This window comes from Embiotoca jacksoni, unplaced genomic scaffold, assembly GCF_022577435.1.
Source record: "Embiotoca jacksoni isolate LCO1_2020_lvr unplaced genomic scaffold, fEmbJac1.0.p SCAF_65, whole genome shotgun sequence".
Classification (NCBI taxonomy): domain Eukaryota; kingdom Metazoa; phylum Chordata; class Actinopteri; family Embiotocidae; genus Embiotoca; species Embiotoca jacksoni.
Genome location: NW_027185420.1, coordinates 114,334 through 139,377, shown reverse-complemented (window position 1 = coordinate 139,377; position 25,044 = coordinate 114,334). Strand labels below are relative to the sequence as shown.

The 25,044-nt window shown below is 40.3% G+C and overlaps 1 protein-coding gene across 1 annotated transcript; it reads left to right on the top strand.

The window, feature by feature from the left end:
- Positions 1 to 2,478: 2,478 nt before the first annotated feature.
- kynu (kynureninase) lies at positions 2,479 to 13,680 on the top strand. The gene is made up of 14 exons (XM_069175281.1): positions 2,479 to 2,512; positions 3,283 to 3,477; positions 3,559 to 3,679; positions 3,757 to 3,839; positions 6,106 to 6,167; positions 6,335 to 6,406; positions 10,036 to 10,110; positions 10,487 to 10,633; positions 11,232 to 11,330; positions 11,427 to 11,500; positions 11,588 to 11,640; positions 11,726 to 11,811; positions 11,906 to 12,136; positions 12,237 to 13,680. Exons 2-14 carry the CDS (start codon positions 3,309 to 3,311, stop codon positions 12,357 to 12,359), a joined length of 1,395 nt encoding a protein of 464 aa, XP_069031382.1. The 5' UTR covers positions 2,479 to 2,512; positions 3,283 to 3,308; the 3' UTR covers positions 12,360 to 13,680.
- Positions 13,681 to 25,044: the final 11,364 nt, after the last annotated feature.

Here is a 25,044-nt window from a genome sequence, read left to right as displayed (position 1 = left end):
TAGATTTTGTGTAATGGGGGATTGTGTACTTTGGACAGTTGGTTCTCTGGTCTGGATTTTCAAGGATGTGTAGTATGTGCATGATAATGATGATGTAATCAAAACAAGTCCATACATCAGTTTTAAAAAGGAGTAAGGCAAGGCAAGTTTATTTGTGTTGTACATTTCAACAAAAAGGACATTCACGTTGCACGGTTGTCAGATTCTTTTGTTTAACGTGTTGCACTGTTATTTAGTCTGGTTTAGTTAAATTTAATATTATTCTATTTTCATTTGTATATAAATTGTATATAATGTGCATTTTAATTTTTTTTCATACTTAATATTTTTACTACCTCTATTTTATATCCTGTAATTCCTTGCTTTGCCCTGTACAATGCACTGCTGGAACAACAACATTTCCCCTTGCGGGATTAATAAAGTATCTCTCTCTCTCTCTCTCTCTCTCTCTCTCTCTATCTATCTATCAAAGTGCTTCACATGAAACCATTAAAAGCATCAAAACATAAGGCAAAAGATAAGGACATTTAAAAACAACTAAGAGCAGTACTTGATCAATGGTTTTAAATTATCCCCACAATAATTTAGGGTAGGAAGACAGTGTGGATCTACAGTATACAGACAGTGTTTTCTATTGTATATCTGCACTTCCAAGAGTGACAATACTCTGCTGTCGTCTGGGAGATCAAACATCAAGTTGTAGTGTTGAAAGAGACTTTGAGAGGTTATCTGAAAACCTGCAGACCTGACCAGAATCAATATGTCAGTGCAGTTTGAACTTTCTGCTATGCATCATCGATGTATTTCAAATCAAATTAAAGGTGGCTTACATTTTTAATAGACTTGTAAATTTAAAGTGTGGCTATTCAAAGAGAAAGAAGTAAGACAGTCTTTTCCGTGCAAATGAAAACGTTATGTAACCAGAATAATTTAATCAGGGATCTTAATTATTATGTTTTGGAACTATGTTACTGTCCACTTAAGTAAGGTCAACAGTTTGTCACATAGCTGTTCTCCTCTGTACACAGAAAAGTGCTAAGAGAGTCAATCTTTTCCTTAATACATCGTCTTTGTTACTCCGTGCACAGAGATCGATAGAAGTGATCATCCATCTCTCAGTAGAGGATGTTTGTTTTTCTGTCTGTGCTTCGATATGGTAGGAGTTGTGAGCAGGATAAGATTAATCAGATTCCGCTAAAGAAAAGTTAACAACTTTAAATTGAATGTTGAACAACGAGCCATTGAAGAGCTGCAGTTTCGCCAACAGATCCTTAGAACTGTTGTTCTAAGTTGTTATGTATGTTCGCTAATTAGTTGCTATATTGTGTGTGATGTTTACAGCCGTGGGGGTTGCAGGCCCAGTTGAGTAAATTGAATTAGTAATGAACTGTTGTCCTGCACAGGTGCAGAGGCTGTTTTTTTTTTTTTGGAATAGCTTCTTCGTTGGAGCCAGAGGTACCGTCCATCCACCGTCCTGCCTGCCACCACTCACCCCATCTTCATCCATCTTCATCCATCTTCACCCATCTTCATCCATTTTACCGTCTACCTTCACCTGAGAGAATCCTCATCTCAGCTGGACATCACAGTTCACCTGGAGTCCATTTTGCTGGGCATTATTTGTGCGGGGGGGGGGGGGGGGGGGGGGGGGTGATGGAGGACATTTGAGAACTCAACTCTTTTTTATACCTTTTTTTTAAAAATTTCATTTATTCCTGAGATCTCAGAGGTTTTTGATTTTCATATTACCTGCTTGGACACTTTTTGATGCGTGGAATTGTCAATTTGTTGTAGTATTGGTTATTGTATTGTGTTCTAATTAAACCTGTTGTTGTAAGTGTAATTCGGGGGTGGATATTTCTTGTCTGTGCAGCAGTCAGACGAGTGATAGATTAACCAGTCTCCTCATCGAACCTGGATTAGATTTGATAATTCCCCTATTTTCTGTCTATTCTGCACTGTCTCTAAAGCAACAGCTGCACGGGAGGTTACAGTTACAAGCAATAAAATGAATTCTGGTCGAATTAAAAACATTCAGGAGTTTTGTTTCTACAGCTTTACTTGGTATGGAACAACCACTAGCTTCTGGTGGCTAGTGTTATGGTAGCTTAGCATCTCAACTCTATAGAACAGTGTTGCTAAAAGCCGAACAATAGCTTACCATTTATTATTATTGTACAACATTTTGTGTTTGTCCCCCGTCCACAAACTTCCATAAAGAGACAGATTAATAAGAAGCAGATTAATAGCTGTGGCTTTTAATCACATGATCAACACTGTAAATTTAGATTTACACCAACAAAAGTGAAAAGTGCGTGCAAAAGAACAACATTAAATACAGGAATTGGTCTGTTCCATGTTGAAGCCATTGGTTTTGTCTAAGCTATATGTGGGATCAGGAGAACAATGATTAACCTGAAAGTGTATACAGAGGGGTTAAAGAGCGTTTCCAGAGGATTCGCTCAGTTTGACTGCGGGGAGGAAGCTCATTTGCAAACCAACTGATCCTACTGTGAGTGACAGCTTTCAGTTTATTACAATTTCCACTGTTTTACAGAATGAGCAATGAGACTGGCAAAAAAAGCATTTTAACTGATTGTTGAACTGTAAAAGAAAAAAAAGGCGAATTCATGCTGGTGTTTATTTCCAAGTAAAACTACATAGCTACTCTACAGAGGAAAGCGTTTAAAGGTGACTTTGAACAGTGTCAAATAAAAAAGCTACAAGCTGCTTTTCACATCATTCAAGTAGTTGGCTCAAAAAATTAACACCTTAAAAAAAGATTTTTGAAAGAATAACTGAAAATAATACTAATTTGTATTTTAAAGTAAAGACACATGTCTATGTGTACAATGGACAGGAGTCATTTTTTAATTTCCTTTTAAGGAAACACAGGACCTTTCCTCCTCGACATAAATAAATGTGTCATATAGAATATATCAATAGAAATGCGTTTTGGACTTGCAGCACAGGGACTTAAGTGGAAATAGATGAAAAGTAAATCTTAATAAACTCAAGGAATTTGAAGATATGGAGCTTCCTGCATATCCTTGAAAACAGAAACAAAAAACCTGCCAAACCGCACGCTAAACTTTAAAGAGTAACTTAAAAGCTCTGAAATATTTTTGCTGTTGTGATTATTTATGGAAGTAAAAACAGTGTCCAGTAAAAAAAAAGGTTCATGGACCATGTCCAAATGTATCAGTGTAATGAAAAGATAAAGGGTAATTTTGGTTTATGTCAACCTGTTGTTTGTCTGTTGTTTATTTGCTCCCTCTGCAGGCCGGCAGCCCATCAGTCCCACTATTATGGAAAAGTTTGTAGGTTTGAATGTCAGAGAAACTGTGGAGCGAGTATCAGCCTTGCTAGGCTGCAGTCCCACCTGTGCAAAGGTGGCTGTTTACTTTGACAAACACGACACACTGCAACATCTCAGGAAAGAATTCCTAGTGCCCAAAATTGCAGATTTGCCTCTCTGTGAGTCAAAGACATCCCTTTAAAGTTGGAGTTGGATGTTATTAGAAGGTGTTTCATGGATTATTTTCACTGTTTCTGCAGCTGATCTCTCGGTAGTCGATGGCACCAAGGAATGCATCTACCTGGTGGGAAACTCGCTGGGGCTTCAGCCCAGAATGGCCCGCAAGTACTTGGAAGAGGAGCTGGACAAGTGGGCCAAAACGTACGTGAACTCCTACATGTACTATAATAGGATTACATAGAGGCTTTTGGACTTTGCACTGATGTGCTGTTTTACAGGGGTGTCCATGGCCACACAGAGGGTTCGCGACCTTGGGCCTGGGCTGAAAACAACATCGAGGACCTCATGGCTCAAGTTGTTGGTAAGAAACAGTGAGTCTGCCCAGCACTACCACCAAGACAGGGTCCTACAGGGGCCGTTTTTGGGGAAATTGTTGACTAAAAACGTGCACATTTGATCTCATCTGGACAAATCTGAGAGGACAGGCTTGTATTCACATTTTGAAAACACCAACTCAAAGAGAGTTGGCTTCCTGCAGGAAGTTTTGAGAGGGTACCTCGTGTTAGTGTCACAGGACAGGTGACGGTTGAATGTTGTTGTAAAATCAAATTTCTTGATAGTCCGCAGCATGCAGAGGAACCTCAGAGGAAGGCACAAACAGACACCACAAATGTGCTGCTTCTGGTCTTTCATGGCAACTACGGCATTTTCTTTTTACTTTAGATTTGTCTAAATTTTCAGGAAAATACTGAATTAAACATCAGCATCGTTTCACTACATGGCACTAAAAGAAAATCAGAAAGGGAAATCTCCCAGCTGTCTCAGCCGTCTCCCAATTGTATGTTTGTAGTTAGAATACAAAAACATCTGAATATTTATATCAACAGAAAGTGATTGCAAAATCAAACTGCACCAAATATTTAGTCACAATGTCGTTTCCTGAAGCTATTTTACCAATGCTGGCTTAAAAAAAACAACTGAATTTAGTTATGGACAGAATTGAGAAATACAACAGGTGGATATGACAGGTCAGAGTTGGATCTTAAAATACTAAATTAAATAGTGAAAGTAGCTTCAATATTTGAAACTGCAACTCTATACTTAATTTGATTCAACAACAAAATCAACGGTGCGCCCTCGTGGAAGCCGTCGGTAACATTTCCCGTCGTTAGTCACACCTGCAAGCAGCTTGTGCACCTGATGAGCGTTTGTCTGCAGCTCCTCTGCGTGCTGCCATTTGGTTCAATGAAATTCAAGGATTTTTTTTTGAAGAAAATAAAATAAAATATGGAATCAAAATGTATTCATATTGTGGGGGGAATTCTCTCTCAAAATATAAAGCTTTTTGTTGGTGTGATCTTCGTTTCCATGGCAACACATGGGGTATGACCAACAACTGGAAAACTATCAGTTGCTTCAGCAGAAACAAATGTAAAGTATGCAATGTTTACCACTCTAGATCCTTAGTAACAACCCAGCAACAGAGACGAGATCTAGTTTGTTTTATTGCTTTCTGGAGAGAGTTTGTCAAACTGATCAGATACTGCACATAAAAACACTAAACTGCTCAGCTAGCTCAGTCTGGTTGTAACTAAGATATCTGCTGAAAAAAGATATCGATGTACTGATGTGTTTTTACGATTTTAGCACAGTGTCATGTGTTAAAACCAAACCGGTCAAGCTAGCCGCCGCTCAGATTTTTAGTTGGCGACTATTACGGGTGCTTGGAGCGACCAAAAAGGACCAAAATTGACCCGATTTCACCAAATGTGTCATATTTAATAGACCTATAACAAGTAAAACAACATTATATAATGTGAAATTCAATTCCATTTATATATTCCCATTGAGAAGGCAGAGTATTACAAGTGATGAGCAGGGTGTGCTGTCATGCTGATTTGAGCACGTTCTAAATGTACGGTTGACCAATCAGACCTCTGGGTCAGAACTACTTGTTGTATTATCCACATTCATTATTGTTCAGTGCTCACATGCAGCAGTGGGTGCTCAACAGCTTTCTGTGTTCCGGTCACTGCACTCTTCTGTCAAGGCCTTTGTTTTTGTACAGTCCAAAGTCTGTGAGCAGCTTGCATAAGCATGAGCTGATGGATTTAACAGAAGCAGGAAATGGTGTCAATACTTCTGATCAGTTTAAGCTAAAAAAATTTCATTTCCACATTTCAGGGACTCTGCAGATCAATTGGTCCTATTTCGTGTATGTTTTGGAGTTCAGTCACTCCTAAACTGATGATTTGCAGACTGAGGTGCTGCATACAATTCGGTCATCTGCTGCGTGAGATATCAGAAGTTCCTTCAAAGGAAGTTTTTTTTGCCTTTGTTTAGTTATGCATTAAGTTTGAGAAAAGCCAAAAGACAACTACAATCTTTATTTTGTGTTTCATGCTTTTTGGCTTTACTGTTGAGGAACAACTAAATGTGTCTGGAAAACAGCAGCAGCTAATAAACAGCAGGTGAGTTGGAGTGATGATGTCTACTGTACTTTACTGTGCTCTAATTACCAGCGGAGCTCCTGGTTTCTGAAACATACAGTTGACAAATGAGGAAGTCAATCAAAATGGATGTATCTGAGAAAAAGACTGATGTTGTTTTTATTCTGTCTCTAACAGGAGCTAAAACTGAAGAAGTGGCGCTGATGAACGGCCTGACGGTTAATTTACACCTTCTAATGGTAAGAGAGTCATTTTCAGCTGGAGAACCATTTCAGTTGTGAAGATACTGTAGATGTCAGATATAAATTTTAAAGAAAACAGCTGTGAGCTATTAATACACAATTCCGTGGATTACAGAATGGAGCAATTTCAAAGTTAAATGTCATTTCCTGTCATCATTCTGCAGCTCTCTTTCTACAAACCCACCACGGTGCGACACAAAATCCTCCTGGAGGACAAAGCTTTTCCGTCAGATCACGTGAGTGCCTCCACTTGTTCTCCGACTCCGTTCAAGGTCTTTTACGAACAGTTTTCTATAAAATCCTCTCTTTTTACATTTATGTACATAACCTGACCCACAAGTCTTTTTTTTTTTTTTAATACAAGCTGGATGTTGAAGTTTTAGTCAAGCTCAAAAGCAAATCTGTCTGAAAGTTAAACTTCACTCGATGTTCGTCCTGCAAGTTTGGTTCAGCAATATTAATCTCCAGCCGAAAGAACAGTTCTTTCGTAGTACCTGCAGGAACTGGACTTAAGTTTTCAAAAGAAGATTTTATATAAAGGTATTCCGTCTAAATTTTGGCAGAACAAATGTTCTCCACAATACTGATCACCATGATTTGCTTTCAAATGCAATCTGCAGAACTATCACTGCAAATTCAGGACTCCATCTTTCGTGAAATCTCCTCTACGTGTTAGAAAACCTCACTTATTTCAACAGATCTGGTTAGTTTAATGTTTAATGTTTAATTAATCAGCAGCTTCTTCTAATAAAGGACTTATACTGACATCAAGTAAATACCTGAGGTCAGCTCAAAGCACGTCGCTGCTTTATGATGATATATTGTGGAGTTGGATTATTGATTGTCATTATTGACCTAAAAAAGCAATTCAAATGTCATTAATAAGCTTAATGGCCAAAAAAGGAGGTACAATTGTGTGATTTTTACTGAGCACATCCTAATTGCTACACAAATACATGAAAAAGGCTCATCCTTAAAAATTCTTTAGCTTGTTTGACTTTTTAATTTTCTTGTTGTTCATCTTCTTTGTTGTGGTTCTTGTGACTTTTAGTTGCACTAGCTGTTCAAATGGTAAACAAGAACAGGTGATAGATCAATCCTGTGAGTTTGGCTCAGCACTCTTAACACACTGGGCCGAGCATAGCACCTCCAGGAACTGGACACAGTTTATGTGTCAACTTGTATGAAATAAAGATTGAATCCTAAATTCACATAAAACTGATGAGATCCGTTGAAATCAGTGAGATTTACTGACACGTAGAGGTGATTTCACTAAAACTGTCCTGAAGTTGCCACGAGTATTTCTGCAAATTGCATTTGAAAGCAAATAACGGTGATCAGAGCTGTGGAGAACATTTGCTCTGCCAACCTTTTGACAGAAAATCTCCATGTAAAGTCTACTATTGGTAGTTTAAGTCCAGTTCCAGCAGGCGCTTCACTCTCTCTGTGTACATGCAGACATACATAAGTGTCACAAAAAACTGAATTTGAATCATTTATATGTAAATTACTTGACTTGGATTATTGCATTAAAAAACTGAATTTGAATCATAAAATTGGAATGTGTATTTCATTTTCATAATTGTATTGATAAGCTGAATCATGTATCATAATTGAAATTGCATTTTGTATTTTGAAAGTGAATTATAAGTGAACTTAAAACTAAATGTTAAATCATGAAACTGAGTTCATTTGCAGCTAAAAGTAGCTCAGCAGAGCAGCCTCTGAACTTTCCGACTGTGCCTTTTATGAGAAGAAGGTTTATGTCTATGAGCGACAGCGTACTGTCGCTGTGAAAAGAAGTTCTTAGGTTCTGCACTCTGTTGTTCTTCCTCCAAGACCCGGATGAGCAAGAATCAAACTAAAATGTAATTTCATGAATTTTAATTGTAAGAACAGAATGTGGACAGGTGAGAGGAAAATACACCTGTCTACAAATTAATTATAATTTCACAATTGATCTTTCAATTTCAAGGTTATTGAAATCTCATTCCAAACTAATAAATTACATTTCAAATTGTGCTGTCCAGCTTCTGCTTGTCAATACAATTATTTAAATTAAACACCACAACCCCAATTATAAAAAAAAAGTTTGGACGCTGTTTAAAATGTAAAAAACAATGCAATGATTTGCAAATCACATAAATCAATATTTTATTGCAGGTAGACTAAAGACAACATATTGAAAGACAACATATCAAATGTTGAAAAGGAGAATTTTTTTTTTTGGAAAAATATATGCTTATTTTGAAGTTAATGCCAGCAACGTGTCTCAAAGAAGTTGGGACCGGGGCATGTTTACCACTGTCTTGCATCACTTCTTTTAACAACAGTATAAATGTTTGGGAACTGAGGAGACCAGTTTCTGGAGTTTTTTAAGTGAAATGTTTTCCTATGTTTCCTAAGATATAATCCTAAAATATTGTTTTTGCTGTTTAACAGTTCAGGGTGTCCTTTGTCCTATTGTTCATTTTAATAATGCACCAATTTTTTTTTAAATGGCTGACAGGTCTGGACTACAGGCACGCTAGTTTAGTACCTGGACTCTTCTACTAAGGAGTCAATATGTGCAGAATGTGGCTTGACATTGTTTTGCTGAAATAAACAAGACCTTCCCTGAAAGAGACGTTGTCTGGATGGCAGCATATGTTGCTCCAGAACCTGAATATATCATTCAGCATTAATGCTTCCTTCCAGATGTTCAAGCTACCCATGCCATGTGCACTAATGCATCCCTGTACTGTCATGGATGCTGGTTTTTCAACCGTGCACTGATAACGAGCTGGATGGTCCCTCTCCTCTTTAACCTGGAGGATGCAGCATTTTATGAGTTCCAAAAAGAATCTCAGATTGTGATCCATCAGACCTCAGGACAGTTTTCCACTTCATCTCAGTCCATCTTAAATGATCTCGGGCCCAGAGAAGAAGAAATATTGGTTTTCTTCCTTGTCCCTTGTGTACAGATATTTCTCTGGATTCTCTGAACCTTTTAATGATATTATGAACCATTGATGATGAAATCTATACATTCTTTGCAATTTTGAGACACTCTGCCTCTGAAATCATCTTTTTATACCCAATCACGTTACTGATCTGTTGCTAATTAACATAATTAATTGTGAGATGGTCCACTAGGTGTTTTTGTTATCTTTACCCAACCTTTCCAGTTTTTTGTTGACCCTGTCTGAACTTTTTTGAAATATGTTGCTGGCATCAAATTTAAAATCAGAACATATTTTTCATAAAACAATAACATTTCTCCGTTTCAACAGTTGATATATTGTCTTTGGTCTATTTGCAATTAAATGTGGATGTGTGTGATTTGCAAATCTTCACATTTCTGCCCAAAATAAACTTATTTCAAACATTCAGCAGTCACTAAAGAAGCATTGTTATGGAGCTGACCTCAGTTACATTACATTACATTTCATTTAGCTGACTCTTTTATCCAAAGCGACTTACAATAAGTGCATTTCAACCATGAGGGTACAAAACCAGAACAACAGGAATCAAGAATCAGTCATTTACTTTGCCAGTAAAACTCCTTTCGGATTATTGTGGAGTCAGATCATTACTTCAGAAGTTTCATTATTGACCGACAGAAGTCTACGAGCTTGTTGCGTAGCTTGATGATAAATGTCATGAATAAGCTTCATGGGTAGGAATGATGTGCAAGTTAGTGTTTTTAAAAATAAAATATTGCGTCACTTAAATGACATTAAAGTGACCTGAAAAGGGTTTCAATAGAATGTGTTCCTGTGTTCAGTGTTTTTCATCTTGTCTACAGTGTGAATCAGTTGTTTGTTCAGCTTCAGTTTCCTTGCTGCCCGCATTGTGAATATGAATCTGTCCCTTGTCTCCTCAGTACGCTGCCGAGTCTCAGATCCGCCTGCGAGGATTCGACCCTCAGCAGAGCATGCTGCTGCTGTCACCCAGACCGGTACGACCAACATGTTTCACTGTTGTCCTATATCACACGTGATGCTCCTTTCAAGCTTTGCTGCATTTCCAGGGATTTTTTTTGGGGGGGTTGTTATGGCCCTTTAAATGTGAAGCAGAACCTCACTACACAATGAAATAAAACCAAACTTCAAAGCCAAACAAAGCCCTTTAATCAGGCTAGGTTGGAAGATGTGAGGAAGTTAAGGATTCCATCACAACATAATTTGGGCTGACAGGGATTTAGAAGTCACAGGGACGGCGCCATCTGGAGACCATAAAGATATTCCTGAGCTGCACAGGCACTTTCTGTGGATAAATGTCAGGTGGGAGTGAAAGATAGGACTGATCACTGATTGTGCTTCCTGGCCGGTCAGGGAGAGGAAACTCTGAGGACAGAGGACATCCTGGAGGTGATCGAGAAGGAGGGGGAGTCCATCGCCCTGGTGATGTTAAGCGGCGTCCAATACTACACCGGCCAGCTGTTCGACATGGTTGCCATCACTGAGGCTGGCCAGAGGAAGGTAAAGACAAGATGTGACCACCAAATCAGATCAGATAAGTGTTAAAGATGAAAGAAGCCTTGGATGTCAGCGAACACCTTCCCTGTTTGGCACTAGTGTTGTGTTTAATGTTTTTATAACCCTGTTTTCAAAAATGTTAGTATGTCGTGTAAAATGACAATAAATGTTAAAACGGAGATTTTTTTTTTCTTGTTTTATGAAAAATATAAGCTCATTTGCTCAAAGGAGGGGACAGGGGCATGTTTACAACTAAACACTAAATGTTTGGAAACTGAGGACACCAGTTAAATGTTGTCAATGTCTTGGCCAATAAGAGTTTTCAGCTGCTCAACATTTCGGGGGTCTCCTTTGTCATATTTTTGTTGTTCTTTAATATTTGACTATAAGAATATTTCCTTGCTTGTCTTATTATAGTTGTGAATTTGTTTTTACAATATGTATGAGTTCAGCTGCCGCTGAGGGCATTACGTAACCTACATTTATATTTGCAGCAAATTGAGCTTTGCTTTAGAAAGTAATTTCTTTGTAAATGTGTCTCATTCAACAAGTCACAGAGCTGTCACACTTGCCATTTATCTTCTTCCCATTTGTCCGTCAGGGCTGCTACGTTGGCTTTGACTGCGCCCATGCGGTGGGAAATGTGGAACTAAAGCTTCATGACTGGGGTGTGGACTTTGCCTGCTGGTGCTCCTACAAGGTCAGCTGACAGGAAAGTGAAGATAACCTTTTTAAGAAATCAGAGGAATTGTTAATGACAGTTTGTATGTGATGACTGTTTTTTTTTTGGATGTAGTATTTAAACTCAGGTGCCGGTGGTCTTGCTGGGGCGTTTGTCCACGAGAAGCACAAAGACACTATTAAACCAGTGTAAGTATCATACAGTACATCACATAAATGAAGGAACATCACTTTGGAACATTTCCCTTTCTGTAACTGTGTAACTGTCTCCTTCAGGCTGTTGGGATGGTGGGGACATGACTTGAAAACACGCTTCCAGATGAATAATGGTAATGAGGATTTTTACTTCCATAATTCTCGTTAAAACAGTTTTAAATGTTTGTGAGCTTTCTTGTTTTTTCGTTGTGTTTTCAGTGCTGGAGCTGCAGCCTGGAGTGAGTGGCTTCAGACTCTCCAACCAGCCTATCCTACTGGTCTGCCCGCTGCAGGCCAGTTTAGAGGTACTGCACTACCTTTCCTGTGTGGTTTGAATTTTTGAGTGGGCACAAACAACATGAACGAATGATCTAAAAGCAGCCTTTTACATTTTGTCAGGTGTTCAACATGACTACTATGCAAGCGCTGCGCAGGAAGTCCATCCTGCTGACGGGGTACCTGGAGCATCTGATTCAGCACTATTACGCCGAGGACCCGGCCAAGTCACACAAACCTCACGTCCACGTCATCACGCCGTCGGATCCTCAGCAGAGAGGCTGCCAGCTCTCGTTGTCCTTCTGTCACCCTGTCAGGAAAGTCTTCCAGGAGCTGGAGAAGAGGGGAGTTGTGGTTAGTAGCTGAGATGTTGTAGATTTAAATTAGAGGCTAACAGAGTGTTTCCTACCTCATGTCTTGTAAATGTTTTTTTTTCTGTTTTCCTGTCTCCCAGTGTGACATGCGGGAGCCCAGTGTGCTGCGAATTGCTCCGGTGCCGCTCTACAACTCCTTCAGCGACGTCCATCGCTTCATCAAAATATTGGGAGCAGCTCTCGCAGCTTACCAACAACCTTAGCAAGCTCCTGCAATGTGTAAAAGGAAAATCAATTAATTTTAACCTGATTGTCTTTCACTTTTTGCTTTGCACGGTGCAGCCATCTCGAGTTGGTGATGCCATGAGAACGGTTCTTTTCCACTGTTTACATGCTCCAGATTGTCAGGATTTTTCCTTTGTAATTCTGGCCATACTCATCCACAGTAGTTGTCAGTGAATGTTTTACTGGATGAAGTTTTACACAGTACCTGTGTTAGAGCCATATTTTGTGTTGATAACAAATTATATTAGAATTTGCTTATTTACTGAGGTAATGTAAATCTTTCTTTTGACTTATGAAATAAGATGAAATGCATATGCTGAATTAATTCGTATGTATTAGTTGTGATTGACAAGATGATTGTCAGCTGATTAGCAGCTGTGATAGGGGAGAAGGGGGACTGAGTTTTTGGTTCTTCTTCACCAAGCATGGAGGAAACGTGAGGAAGGGGCATCGGTACAGTCTTTGACCTCACGTTACAACGAGAATGTTTTGTAAACTTTTTTGATTAATGTGAGAATAAACGAAACAACTGAATCTCCCTGTGGACACCTGAGAGAACTAACGACTGATGACTCTCAGCTGTGTCAGAGGGTGTGGAGGATCACGCAAGAATAAAAGGGAGCATTGAACGGCCGGACGGTGTTGGAGAAACACTGAAGTGCTGTCTGTGGCTGTAGCATGGGTACTGTGGTGGGAGGCTGCTGGTTGGGACTTTGAGTGTTGCTGACAGTGAAGCAGGAGATCTGTTCCTGTGTTAGAAGGAGAGGTTGGAAACCTCCTGTAGGAAGAGACAGACTGAGGATCAACAAGTCTGCTTCACAGGACTGTTGTCATTCTGACTCCACACCATCTTCATCATGTCTTGCTGGCTTCCTGGCTGCAGCGAGTGTTTGTGGGTTCTCCCTCGTTCTACACTCCTTATTTAATCCCTGTGGACGGAACATGTAAATAGTACAAGTTAGCGTCCGCAACGATATTTACTAAACCTGAAAGTAGAAATAGGAGAAGTGATTGTTGTGTGTTTTTGTGCGACTGAAAGATATTAATCAGGTGTGCAAATCTGGAGACAAATGCTCTTATTATTGTGGTGAGAAGGAGACGCAGGAAAGCAAAGAATATGTAGAGAATGGGGTTTTATACCCGATTAACCATTTCTGAGATACCAGAGGAAAAATATTCAGACTTATCGTTTGTCCAGCGATGACGTTTCGGCGTTATTGAATGAACGGAATGATGATTGACAGCCAACAAGGAGGAGCCATGAAATACCAGCAATTAAAAACAAGTTCTTATGACTCAGCATTTTCCTGCCTCTGTTTATCACTGCGGGTATATCCCACCCAGTCCTGTTAGTCAGGTGAGCTGTCCAAGGTCCTGAACGTGTCCTGCAGAATTCACAGGGAGCTTCATCAGGTTGACGAGCACTCGCGAGGCACTGAGTGAAACTAATTCACCTGCTCATCACAGAAACATCTGGACCTGCTGCTCAGTGTTTGTTAGAAGCACCTCATCCACCGTCCCTCCTCTTTCATTGCTGACATTTTATTATTAAGATGTTTTTTTCGCCTTTTTGCTTTTCCCACAATTTTGACTTCCTTGCTGATAATCTCCTACGTGGCATTTTGTTCTTGTTATTTTTATATTACTTAATTTTAATGAGATCAGATTTCCTTTTACGGTTGCTCTGTTTTCCATTACTGGAATCACTTTAACAAACGCAAACCCTCATTTGAATACAACAATTTTCACCTGATATCAGTGACGTAAATACTCTCAGTAAATCACCTGCAAAATAAATGCGCAACCTTTTGGAAAAAACACAATTTAATAGCTTTTATTTGAGATCTTAGTAAATCAGGCCCTTCGTGTTTCACCACTCAGCCTATACATACCCTGGACCAACACATTGCGTGAGGTGGCAGCACTGGGGGCAGATGTTCCACCCCCTTCAATCCCCTCCATCAGAGGCCTTCCTGGATTGTTGGAGGACCAGCTCCTCTGGAACAGAACATTCTGGAGGAGCTGGTCCTCCTCCTGTCTTCCTCTCATCATTCTTTTTCCTGTTTGCTTCAGGCAAGATGAACACTTCTCATTTTACACAGCATGAATTCCACACAGTGAAAGAATGAATCAGGAACAGAAACTAGATTCCACTTTGCAGGATGGTTTCATGCTTGATGTGGATCTGCTGCCTTGTCACAGCCTCTCAACTTCGAGTTTCAACTTTTTCTCTCCGCAGCTCCTTTGAGCTTTGATCTGCACGACAGCTGACATGAGAAACAGGACAGAGGGGGAGGGCTGAGGTGGATTCAGAGATGTGATTGGTCCGGCCCACTGTCAGTCAAGAAAATGAACCAATGGGCTGCTGTCTCTACTTTACGGTCCGGTTGTTGGTCCCACATGTTTTTTCTACACATCAATTAGCCGATAGATTAAATTTCAGAGATTAAAACATTTCAGAGTAACTGTTGTGTTAATATTAGTCACCAGTTTAAGAGAAGTGTGTCGGCTGGTGTTCATGATCCATGTTGAAGTCATAATCTCTATATCTGATTGCGTAATATTCTCTCTCTCTCTCTCACACACACACACACACACACATAGCAACCCTTCCTAGCAACAACTCTCTGTTATCTGTGTTTGAAGATACGTTAACTTCAGTGGTTTTAGCTACATTTCCTCTTCAGCTGTCGACCAAAACTGTTTCTACCTCAGACGGCCTTCACTTTTCTGATTTGAATGATTTGGTCCAAACTCCGAAACATAACTGAACGTAACACAACAGTTACTCTGAAATGTTTCTAACTCTAATTTGTTGGTGTGTAAAATTCTGTGGGAGACAAGCGAGCTACAGATTGTCTTTGAATAGTTTTCACTGTAAAAGTCCAATTAATTTAATTTTTCCTAACAAGCGATTCATTGATGTCAAACCTGGAAAACAAAGCTGTTGTCTGGTTGTCATGGTGATAGTGTAGTGATTATTCAAAACCATGATGCTTTGTGAAGTTTTAAGAATGAACTTCTTCTTCAGAACGGTTGGTGAATGAGGAACATTATTCTCAGATTGTTGCACTACTTTTCCACAGTCTTTCACAGAGTGGTGAACCTCTCTCCATCTTCACTGCTGAGAGACTCCGTCTCTCTGAAATCATCTTTTTATACCCAATCATGTTACTGATCTGTTGCCATGGTAACCTGATTAGTTATGAGATGTTCCACCAGGTGTTTTTTTTTTTATCTTTACACAACTTTTCCAGTGTTTTGTTGACTCTTTTTTGAGGTGTTGCTGCAATCACATTGATATCAGATAATAAGAACATATTTTTCATAGACAAAAGACAACATGTCAAATGTTGAAGCTGAAAAACATCATTGTTTTATTTTCAATGAAATATGGATTTATATGATCTGCAAATCATTTTTATTTACATTTTACACAGCGTCCCAACTCTGTTAAAAACAGGGTTGTACATATAATGGCAACAAAACTGATAGATAACACAATAATATGATTTATGCATTAAAAGCAACATAAATTATTTCACATATAAATGAAAAAAAACCCCATCATATTATCATTACATTTCAAAACAAAATCTGTGTAATAAAACAAGACAAAAGTCAAAAGATAAAAGAAAGAATTGTTTAAATGTTTATAAAATATGATTCCAAAAGAGATGGCCGCCTCCTGTGGTCAGAGTGCAGGCAGATATCCACAACTTCACCATCACCTTATATATCTTTATTTATTTGTTTCTTTATCTTCACTTATTACTCATCTTTTCATGTCTGTTTCATGTTGTGTGGTCCATGTTGTGTGATCCATGTAGTTTAAATGTAGGAGTGCTGCCAACAGCTGCTGTACTAAACAGGGTAAGTAAAGTTATTGATTGTAACGCTAGCTGTTTGTGCTGTAATAAACACAGCTTTGTAGATTGGTATAAAGTCCCAGCTCATTACACAGCTGAGAAAGGGTTAAACAGATTAACATATAGAGCAAAGTTTAGGTTTGTAGGTGGTCAGGCTAACTCTCTCTCTCCTTCTCTCTCCTTATAACCAGGACTGAGATGTGAGGGTGCTTCATCTCTGTGGTGCAGGTTTTTCCAACATTTAAATTCCATCAGATCCTGTTTCCACTGTTAAAGTCTCCATTTGAGAGCAGAAAAGAGCTGTAGTTTGTGAGTAGTGTGGATGGGCAGATACCAGTCTAGCACTAGGACCCAGACAGGAAGGGAGGATTGTCTATTGAGGCAGGACGCTCACCTGGGCCTCTTTCCTGCACACCTGAGCTCAAGCTGAGGCCTCTTTAGACCAAATAAAATCATTTGTTCTGTTTAACATATTAACTTTTTTGTAAATAGTCTCCAGGCAACTGCATGTTTGAAACTGAGGGGAAGGGCTTTGTTTCAGGCCTGTAGATGAATTGATTTTGTTTGTAAAGTTATATTTTTTTTCTCTGAATTTATTTTCTTGCTTTAGTTATTTCAGCAGATACTTTTGAGAAACCAGCCACTGTTGTTTTTTTCCATCATTTGTTAGGTTTTAGTTTGTAGAGAAATGAAAGGTAAAAAACAGCCCAAAGTATTTAGTATAAAAACAGTGTGTCTGTGTTTGGGCTGCCAGGGAGAAGGAAATGGTTCCAGTCTTTATTCATGTCTTGTGTGGGTTTGTTTATTTTGTAGTGCTGTTAAATGGTTTGTTTTTGTTAAATGTTTGGTTTTATCTCCAATGAATTTGTTTGCAGTGATGATTATTTGTTGTACATGTCATTTACAACCATTACATTACATTACATGTCATTTATCTGACTCTTTTATATAAAGCGACTTTCAATAAGTTGATTTCAACCATGAGGGTTCAAAACCAGAACAACAGGAATCAAGAAAATACAATTTCTTCAAGAAAGCCAAACTACAAAGTTCTATCAGTAAGTTCCATTTTAAGATACTAAAGTTGTACTGTTCAAGGTAAAGTCTGAAGAGGTGTGTTTTTAGTTTGTGGTGGAAGATGTTGAGAGTTTCTGCTCTCCTGATGTCGGTGGGGAGCTCATTTTACCATTTAGGAGCCAGGATAGCAAACAGTCATGATTTTGTAGAGAGTTTAGCTCAGTGAGGAGCAACAAGCTGATTGGTAGAAGCAGAGCGGAGGGAGGGAGGGAGGGAGGGGCTGGGATGTAGGGTTGGACCATGACCTGGATGTAGACTGGACCTGATCTGTTCACAGAGTGGATGCCGGCAGCTACTGGTAACCAGTGAAGGGAGAGGAGGAGGGAGAGAGAGGAGGGAGAGAAGGAGTGAATGTTGTGAGGGACAGGTCCAGAGTCTGTTGATGTGGTCAGGTTGTCAGTTAGAGAGAGTCAGAGATAAAGAAGTGGTTGGAGACATGAAGTGGAGTTACAGTGAGGTTAGATGTGGAGCAGTTTGTGGTGAAATATAGTCCAGGTGGTTCCAACCTTTGTGAGGAGGAGGAGAAGGACTGAGGGAGACAGCAAAGGAAGACAGGAAGAGCAGAAGGTCAGATGACTTCTCAGTCTGGATGTTAAAGTCACCCAGAAGGACAAGTGGAGGACCATGTTCTGGGACGTTTGACAGGAGGACGTCTAATTTGTCCAAGAAATCTCCCAAAGGACCTGGAGGATGGTAGAGGACAACAATGTTTAATTGTACCGGATGAGTAACTGTCACAGCATGAAACTCAAGAGACAGTGAGGTAGGAAGTGGAAGTGGGTAAAGAGAAAACCTCCATTTAGGGAGATGAGTAGACCTGCCTCCCTGACTGCAGTTTGAACCCACATTCTTTATTTGTTTGTTTGTTTGTTAATTTGCGTTTGATTTTATTTTTGTATTAAACAGTTATTTCAATCCCTTTATTATTCCCGGTGTTCAGTTTTATCATCCAGTCAACTGGATTGTCTACATCAGTGTGAAGTTCCAGTTTATTGTGGCTCCTGTCTATTATCACCTGATCACAGTAGCTTACTTCAGAAGTAATTCCTCCACACGTCTTCCATCCCAGGTGAAAATAAGATGACTCATGTCAAAGGTGTGTGTGACTGGTTAGAAGTCACTTGTGTTGCTCATTGTGTGTTAATGACAGCAGCAGTCTGTTCTCTCTGAAGTTGTTGTAGTGCTGCTTGGTTGTGGTGGTTGTCTGGATGGAAGGAAGGAAGGAAGGAAGGAAGGAAGGAAGGAAGGAGGGAGGTATTTATTTGAGCTTGAACTTGCTCCATTAGGCAGCTCAGCTCACAAACAAGCCATTTTGTAATGTTTGTAATATGTCATAGGTACGTTACTGCTCTGGACAACAGTGCTGGCTGAAAGTTGGGGTGAACATGTAAGAACTGCTCCACTGATTATATGTTTAAAGTTCATCTTTATATGGAAATGGGGGAAGTCCCCAAAGTTCAGCCCATATAGATGAGTTTTGAAGATAAATTGTAATCCATCCACTCACAGTCATTACACAATGACATCATCCTTTCTACAGCTAACTATGGTTGCACATGACTTTAGCATAACCTGCTTTCCAACCCTGTGATTATGTAATGCTTAATAAGAGTTACTATAGAATTAGTGTTAGCATTGGGCTAGCGACCTTTATGCAGATTAATTTTGACCTAAACATACCTGGTACATAAATACATACTTAAAAACACAGAAGTATTTATGACTTGGACATATTTACTGGTTTCTGAATGCACACATTTAAGATGGACACAGTGAAACTGTAGTAACCCTCCCCTCCCATCCCATCCCATCCCATCCCATCCCATCCTGCTCTGATTGGTAGATTGATTCAGTCGGTATAATGAGATCTCTCCTGAAAACATGGAAACTGTCAACGTTGTTATTCTCTTGTTTTTTCATAGTCTGTCTGCTCATGTCTTTAGCTGCTAGCTTGTTGAGCAACACTGTAAACTCTTCACTGACATCACTGAGTAACTCACCTGCTGTGATCATAAGATGATAGACATCATTAATGATATCAATCTGGTACTTTACTACATTGTTAACAGTGTTAAGATTTCTCTATTAGTTCATTACTGAGAGGTTAAACTGTTGGTTGTAGAAGTGCTAACGAGGTGACAAAAAGTTATAAATGTTTGATATTTGTAAAGCTTCATTGTTCAACTTAATCAGCACTGAAACAGCACATGAACACATGAATAATGTTTTCTGTTGTGTTGTTGTTGTTGTTGTTGTTGTTGTTGATATTTTGAGATATCAAAGTAATTGTTGTGAACGTGTAGTTTGTGACAAAAACTTATAAAAAAGATTTATAAGTTAATTGTTGAACTTGAAAAATATTGTAACTTGTTGAGTCATTTGCATATTCATTGTCCCGCTGACCGACCACCCCCCCTTTTATTCCCCCCCAACCACCCGAACCCGCAACGGACCGAAACGAACCCAACACAGAGTTTCATCATGACTGAGTCCATTCTGTTTGATATAAACTTAAAGGAAACACATGTCATTTATAGCACTGTTCAGTCATGTCCGTATCACTCGTGGCGCTTACTTTATTTCACAGCTCCAGAAAGACACAAATACAAGCTTAATAATGGAAAATATTACTACTGCTTGCTCTCATACTTTTTTTATCAACGCCTAAGCAACGTTGAAGTGGAACTAAATACTCATGAACATGGGAAATATACTTTTCCGCTTCATCCAATCAGAGACCACGATCCTCCACACAGTACTCAACCGGCGTCTGCTGCACTCTGGTGGACACAGTGGAGAACTACAGGAGCTGTGAAACATGCTTTCTCAATTCCTGGGTTGTAGTTGCTATGTTCGGTGCTGCTTCTCTCCCCTGAACACTGTTTATCTGCAATCATGTAAAACAGACATTTTTAACTGATAATAATAAGCTCAAAAATTAAATGTTCAAAGTTTTCAAGTGTCCTACTGCTCTCTGGTGACCGCGAACCTGTCGTGTGATTACTGTTTTTTCATTGGTTGGTTGAGGTGTCAATGTGTTGCTAGCCAGACTTCTTGATTGTGGAACCTATCAGGATGTTCGAGGGGCGGAGCTAACCGGCAGGAGAGCGCGAAACGGGTTAGGTGAAGTATTCTGATCCTCCCGTCCGAATAAACGGGCGAGAGTAAATGCACGGTCCATCCTCCGGCAGGACTCCCACCCCAACACCTCTCTCTCCCTCATATTCCGTGTTTATAATTTGGGCTCATCTGTCCCTGTTAAATGTTAGTTCCTCTCTGATTTTTTTTGTCTTTTTTTGTTTTTTTGTTACAGGAGGAGACAGATCCCTGCATGAAAAAAATAAGAAGAAAAAATAAAAATAAAAAGTGACTAGATTGTCATTAAAAAAAATTATATGACCGGTTTGTTCTGTGCCTGTCGCAACGTTTCGACCTGTTTGGTCTTCATCAGGCGTAGGCACGAAAGAAAAATAAAATAAAATAAAAGAAAAGTGGTCCCCTCGCGGTCTACGAGTGTTTTTTTGCTTTGCTGAGCAGCTCCTTCTTGCTCTGTGTCAGCAGACCGAATGAAGACAGGGGGGCCTCTGCCTCTGCTCCTATTTATGGAGTCTCCCTGTCGTGTGGGGGCGTGGCTTCCGGAGCTTCCCTCCCATTGGCTGTTATCCCCGCGCAGCGGTTTGCCCCATGAAATGTCACAGTCCACGGCTTTGCTCTGTCTTATGGGTTTTTCTCTATCCTTCGGATCGGTTTTGCCTTCCCTTTTTGGGTCCCCCGGCTTAGTCCTGTGGATTTCTTTTTCCCTCTGACTCTGCTTTGCCTGATGGACTGTTTGTCTGTCGACCGTACCTTTCTGCGCGGGGGCCTGGCTTTTTGGAGCTTCTATTCCGTTGGCCATTTTTCGTACCTCCCCATTTTAGTCCTCGTAACTTCTCCAATGTGTTACGGTATCCAAATATATTTTCAAATTCAATGGACCACTGTTTCTGTTATTTTTTTTAAATTTATTTAAAAAAATATAGGGATCTGATTTTTATTTTAAAAAATTATATCCCGTATTAGGGTTAGGGGCCAAATTATTCCGTATTATGGTTAGGGGCCAAATTATTCCGTATTATAGTTAGGGTCAAATTAAGTTATCCCGTGCTAGGGTTAGGGGCCAAATTATCCCGTATTAGGGTTAGGGGCCAAATTCTCCCGTGTTAGGGTTAGGGGCCAAATTATCCCGTGTTAGGGTTAGGGCCAAAGTCCCCTAGGTTAGGGTTAGGGCCAAAGTCCCCTAGGTTAGGGTTAGGGGCCAAATTATCCCGTGTTAGGGTTAGGGGCCAAATTATCCCGTGTTAGGGTTAGGGGCCAAATTATCCCGTGTTAGGGTTAGGGCCAAAGTCCCCTAGGTTAGGGTTAGGGCCAAAGTCCCCTGGGTTAGGGTTAGGGCCAAATTATCCCGTGTTAGGGTTAGGGGCCAAATTATCCCGTGTTAGGGTTAGGGCCAAAGTCCCCTAGGTTAGGGTTAGGGCCAAAGTCCCCTGGGTTAGGGTTAGGGGCCAAATTATCCCGTGTTAGGGTTAGGGGCCAAATTATCCCAAGTTAGGGTTAGGGGCCAAATTATCCCAAGTTAGGGTTAGGAGAAGGGTTAGGGGCCAAATTATCCCGTGTTAGGGTTAGGGGCCCAAATTATCCCAAGTTAGGGTTAGGGGCCAAATTATCCCAAGTTAGGGTTAGGAGAAATAAATAAAAGGCAGTTTTGCCTTAAGGTAAGTATCCATTTTAGGTTTGTTATATATAATATAAATTTGGGTTCGAATTCTAGTAATCAGGTAAGTATCAAATTTGGTATCAAGGTGAATATTAATTTTACGTGGTCCTGATTACGTGGATGGAAATGAGGGAGTAGGGGTGGGATGGGAGCCTGTGATCCGGAGGAGGCACTGGCGGGTTAGGTGAAGTATTCTGATCCTCCCGTCCGAATAAACGGGCGAGAGTAGATGCACGGTCCATCCTCCGGCAGGACTCCCACCCCAAAACCTCTCTCTCCCTCATATTCCGTGTTTATAATTTGGGCTCATCTGTCCCTGTTAAATGTTAGTTCCTCTCTGATTTTTTTTTGTCTTTTTTTGTTTTTTTGTTACAGGAGGAGACAGATCCCTGCATGAAAAAAATAAGAAGAAAAAATAAAAATAAAAAGTGACTAGATTGTCATTAAAAAAAATATATGACCGGTTTGTTCTGTGCCTGTCGCAACGTTTCGACCTGTTTGGTCTTCATCAGGCGTAGGCACGAAAGAAAAATAAAATAAAATAAAAGAAAAGTGGTCCCCTCGCGGTCTACGAGTGTTTTTTTGCTTTGCTGAGCAGCTCCTTCTTGCTCTGTGTCAGCAGACCGAATGAAGACAGGGGGGCCTCTGCCTCTGCTCCTATTTATGGAGTCTCCCTGTCGTGTGGGGGCGTGGCTTCTGGAGCTTCCCTCCCATTGGCTGTTATCCCCGCGCAGCGGTTTGCCCCATGAAATGTCACAGTCCACGGCTTTGCTCTGTCTTATGGGTTTTTCTTTATCCTTCGGCTCGGTTTTGCCTTCCCTTTTTGGGTCCCCTGGCTTAGTCCTGTGGATTTCTTTTTCCCTCTGACTCTGCTTTGCCTGATGGACTGTTTGTCTGTCGACCGTACCTTTCTGCGCGGGGGCCTGGCTTTTTGGAGCTTCTATTCCGTTGGCCATTTTTCGTACCTCCCCATTTTAGTCCTCGTAACTTCTCCAATGTGTTACGGTATCCAAATATATTTTCAAATTCAATGGACCACTGTTTCTGTTATTTTTTTTAAATTTATTTAAAAAAATATAGGGATCTGATTTTTATTTTAAAAAATTATATCCCGTATTAGGGTTAGGGGCCAAATTATTCCGTATTATGGTTAGGGGCCAAATTATTCCGTATTATAGTTAGGGTCAAATTAAGTTATCCCGTGCTAGGGTTAGGGGCCAAATTATCCCGTATTAGGGTTAGGGGCCAAATTCTCCCGTGTTAGGGTTAGGGGCCAAATTATCCCGTGTTAGGGTTAGGGCCAAAGTCCCCTAGGTTAGGGTTAGGGCCAAAGTCCCCTGGGTTAGGGTTAGGGCCAAATTATCCCGTGTTAGGGTTAGGGGCCAAATTATCCCGTGTTAGGGTTAGGGCCAAAGTCCCCTAGGTTAGGGTTAGGGCCAAAGTCCCCTGGGTTAGGGTTAGGGGCCAAATTATCCCGTGTTAGGGTTAGGGGCCAAATTATCCCAAGTTAGGGTTAGGGGCCAAATTATCCCAAGTTAGGGTTAGGAGAAGGGTTAGGGGCCAAATTATCCCGTGTTAGGGTTAGGGGCCCAAATTATCCCAAGTTAGGGTTAGGGGCCAAATTATCCCAAGTTAGGGTTAGGAGAAATAAATAAAAGGCAGTTTTGCCTTAAGGTAAGTATCCATTTTAGGTTTGTTATATATAATATAAATTTGGGTTCGAATTCTAGTAATCAGGTAAGTATCAAATTTGGTATCAAGGTGAATATTAATTTTACGTGGTCCTGATTACGTGGATGGAAATGAGGGAGTAGGGGTGGGATGGGAGCCTGTGATCCGGAGGAGGCACTGGCGGGTTAGGTGAAGTATTCTGATCCTCCCGTCCGAATAAACGGGCGAGAGTAGATGCACGGTCCATCCTCCGGCAGGACTCCCACCCCAAAACCTCTCTCTCCCTCATATTCCGTGTTTATAATTTGGGCTCATCTGTCCCTGTTAAATGTTAGTTCCTCTCTGATTTTTTTTGTCTTTTTTTGTTTTTTTGTTACAGGAGGAGACAGATCCCTGCATGAAAAAAATAAGAAGAAAAAATAAAAATAAAAAGTGACTAGATTGTCATTAAAAAAAATATATGACCGGTTTGTTCTGTGCCTGTCGCAACGTTTCGACCTGTTTGGTCTTCATCAGGCGTAGGCACGAAAGAAAAATAAAATAAAATAAAAGAAAAGTGGTCCCCTCGCGGTCTACGAGTGTTTTTTTGCTTTGCTGAGCAGCTCCTTCTTGCTCTGTGTCAGCAGACCGAATGAAGACAGGGGGGCCTCTGCCTCTGCTCCTATTTATGGAGTCTCCCTGTCGTGTGGGGGCGTGGCTTCTGGAGCTTCCCTCCCATTGGCTGTTATCCCCGCGCAGCGGTTTGCCCCATGAAATGTCACAGTCCACGGCTTTGCTCTGTCTTATGGGTTTTTCTTTATCCTTCGGCTCGGTTTTGCCTTCCCTTTTTGGGTCCCCTGGCTTAGTCCTGTGGATTTCTTTTTCCCTCTGACTCTGCTTTGCCTGATGGACTGTTTGTCTGTCGACCGTACCTTTCTGCGCGGGGGCCTGGCTTTTTGGAGCTTCTATTCCGTTGGCCATTTTTCGTACCTCCCCATTTTAGTCCTCGTAACTTCTCCAATGTGTTACGGTATCCAAATATATTTTCAAATTCAATGGACCACTGTTTCTGTTATTTTTTTTAAATTTATTTAAAAAAATATAGGGATCTGATTTTTATTTTAAAAAATTATATCCCGTATTAGGGTTAGGGGCCAAATTATTCCGTATTATGGTTAGGGGCCAAATTATTCCGTATTATAGTTAGGGTCAAATTAAGTTATCCCGTGCTAGGGTTAGGGGCCAAATTATCCCGTATTAGGGTTAGGGGCCAAATTCTCCCGTGTTAGGGTTAGGGGCCAAATTATCCCGTGT

Excerpts from the sequence above, each read along its gene's own strand:
- kynu (XM_069175281.1), top strand. The coding sequence starts at position 3,309 with ATGGAAAAGTTTGTAGGTTTGAATGTCAGAGAAACTGTGGAGCGAGTA. Across the intron at positions 11,812-11,905 it reads CGCTGCAGGCCAGTTTAGAG|GTGTTCAACATGACTACTAT; the intron begins GTACTGCACTAC and ends ACATTTTGTCAG. Across the intron at positions 12,137-12,236 it reads TGGAGAAGAGGGGAGTTGTG|TGTGACATGCGGGAGCCCAG; the intron begins GTTAGTAGCTGA and ends CCTGTCTCCCAG.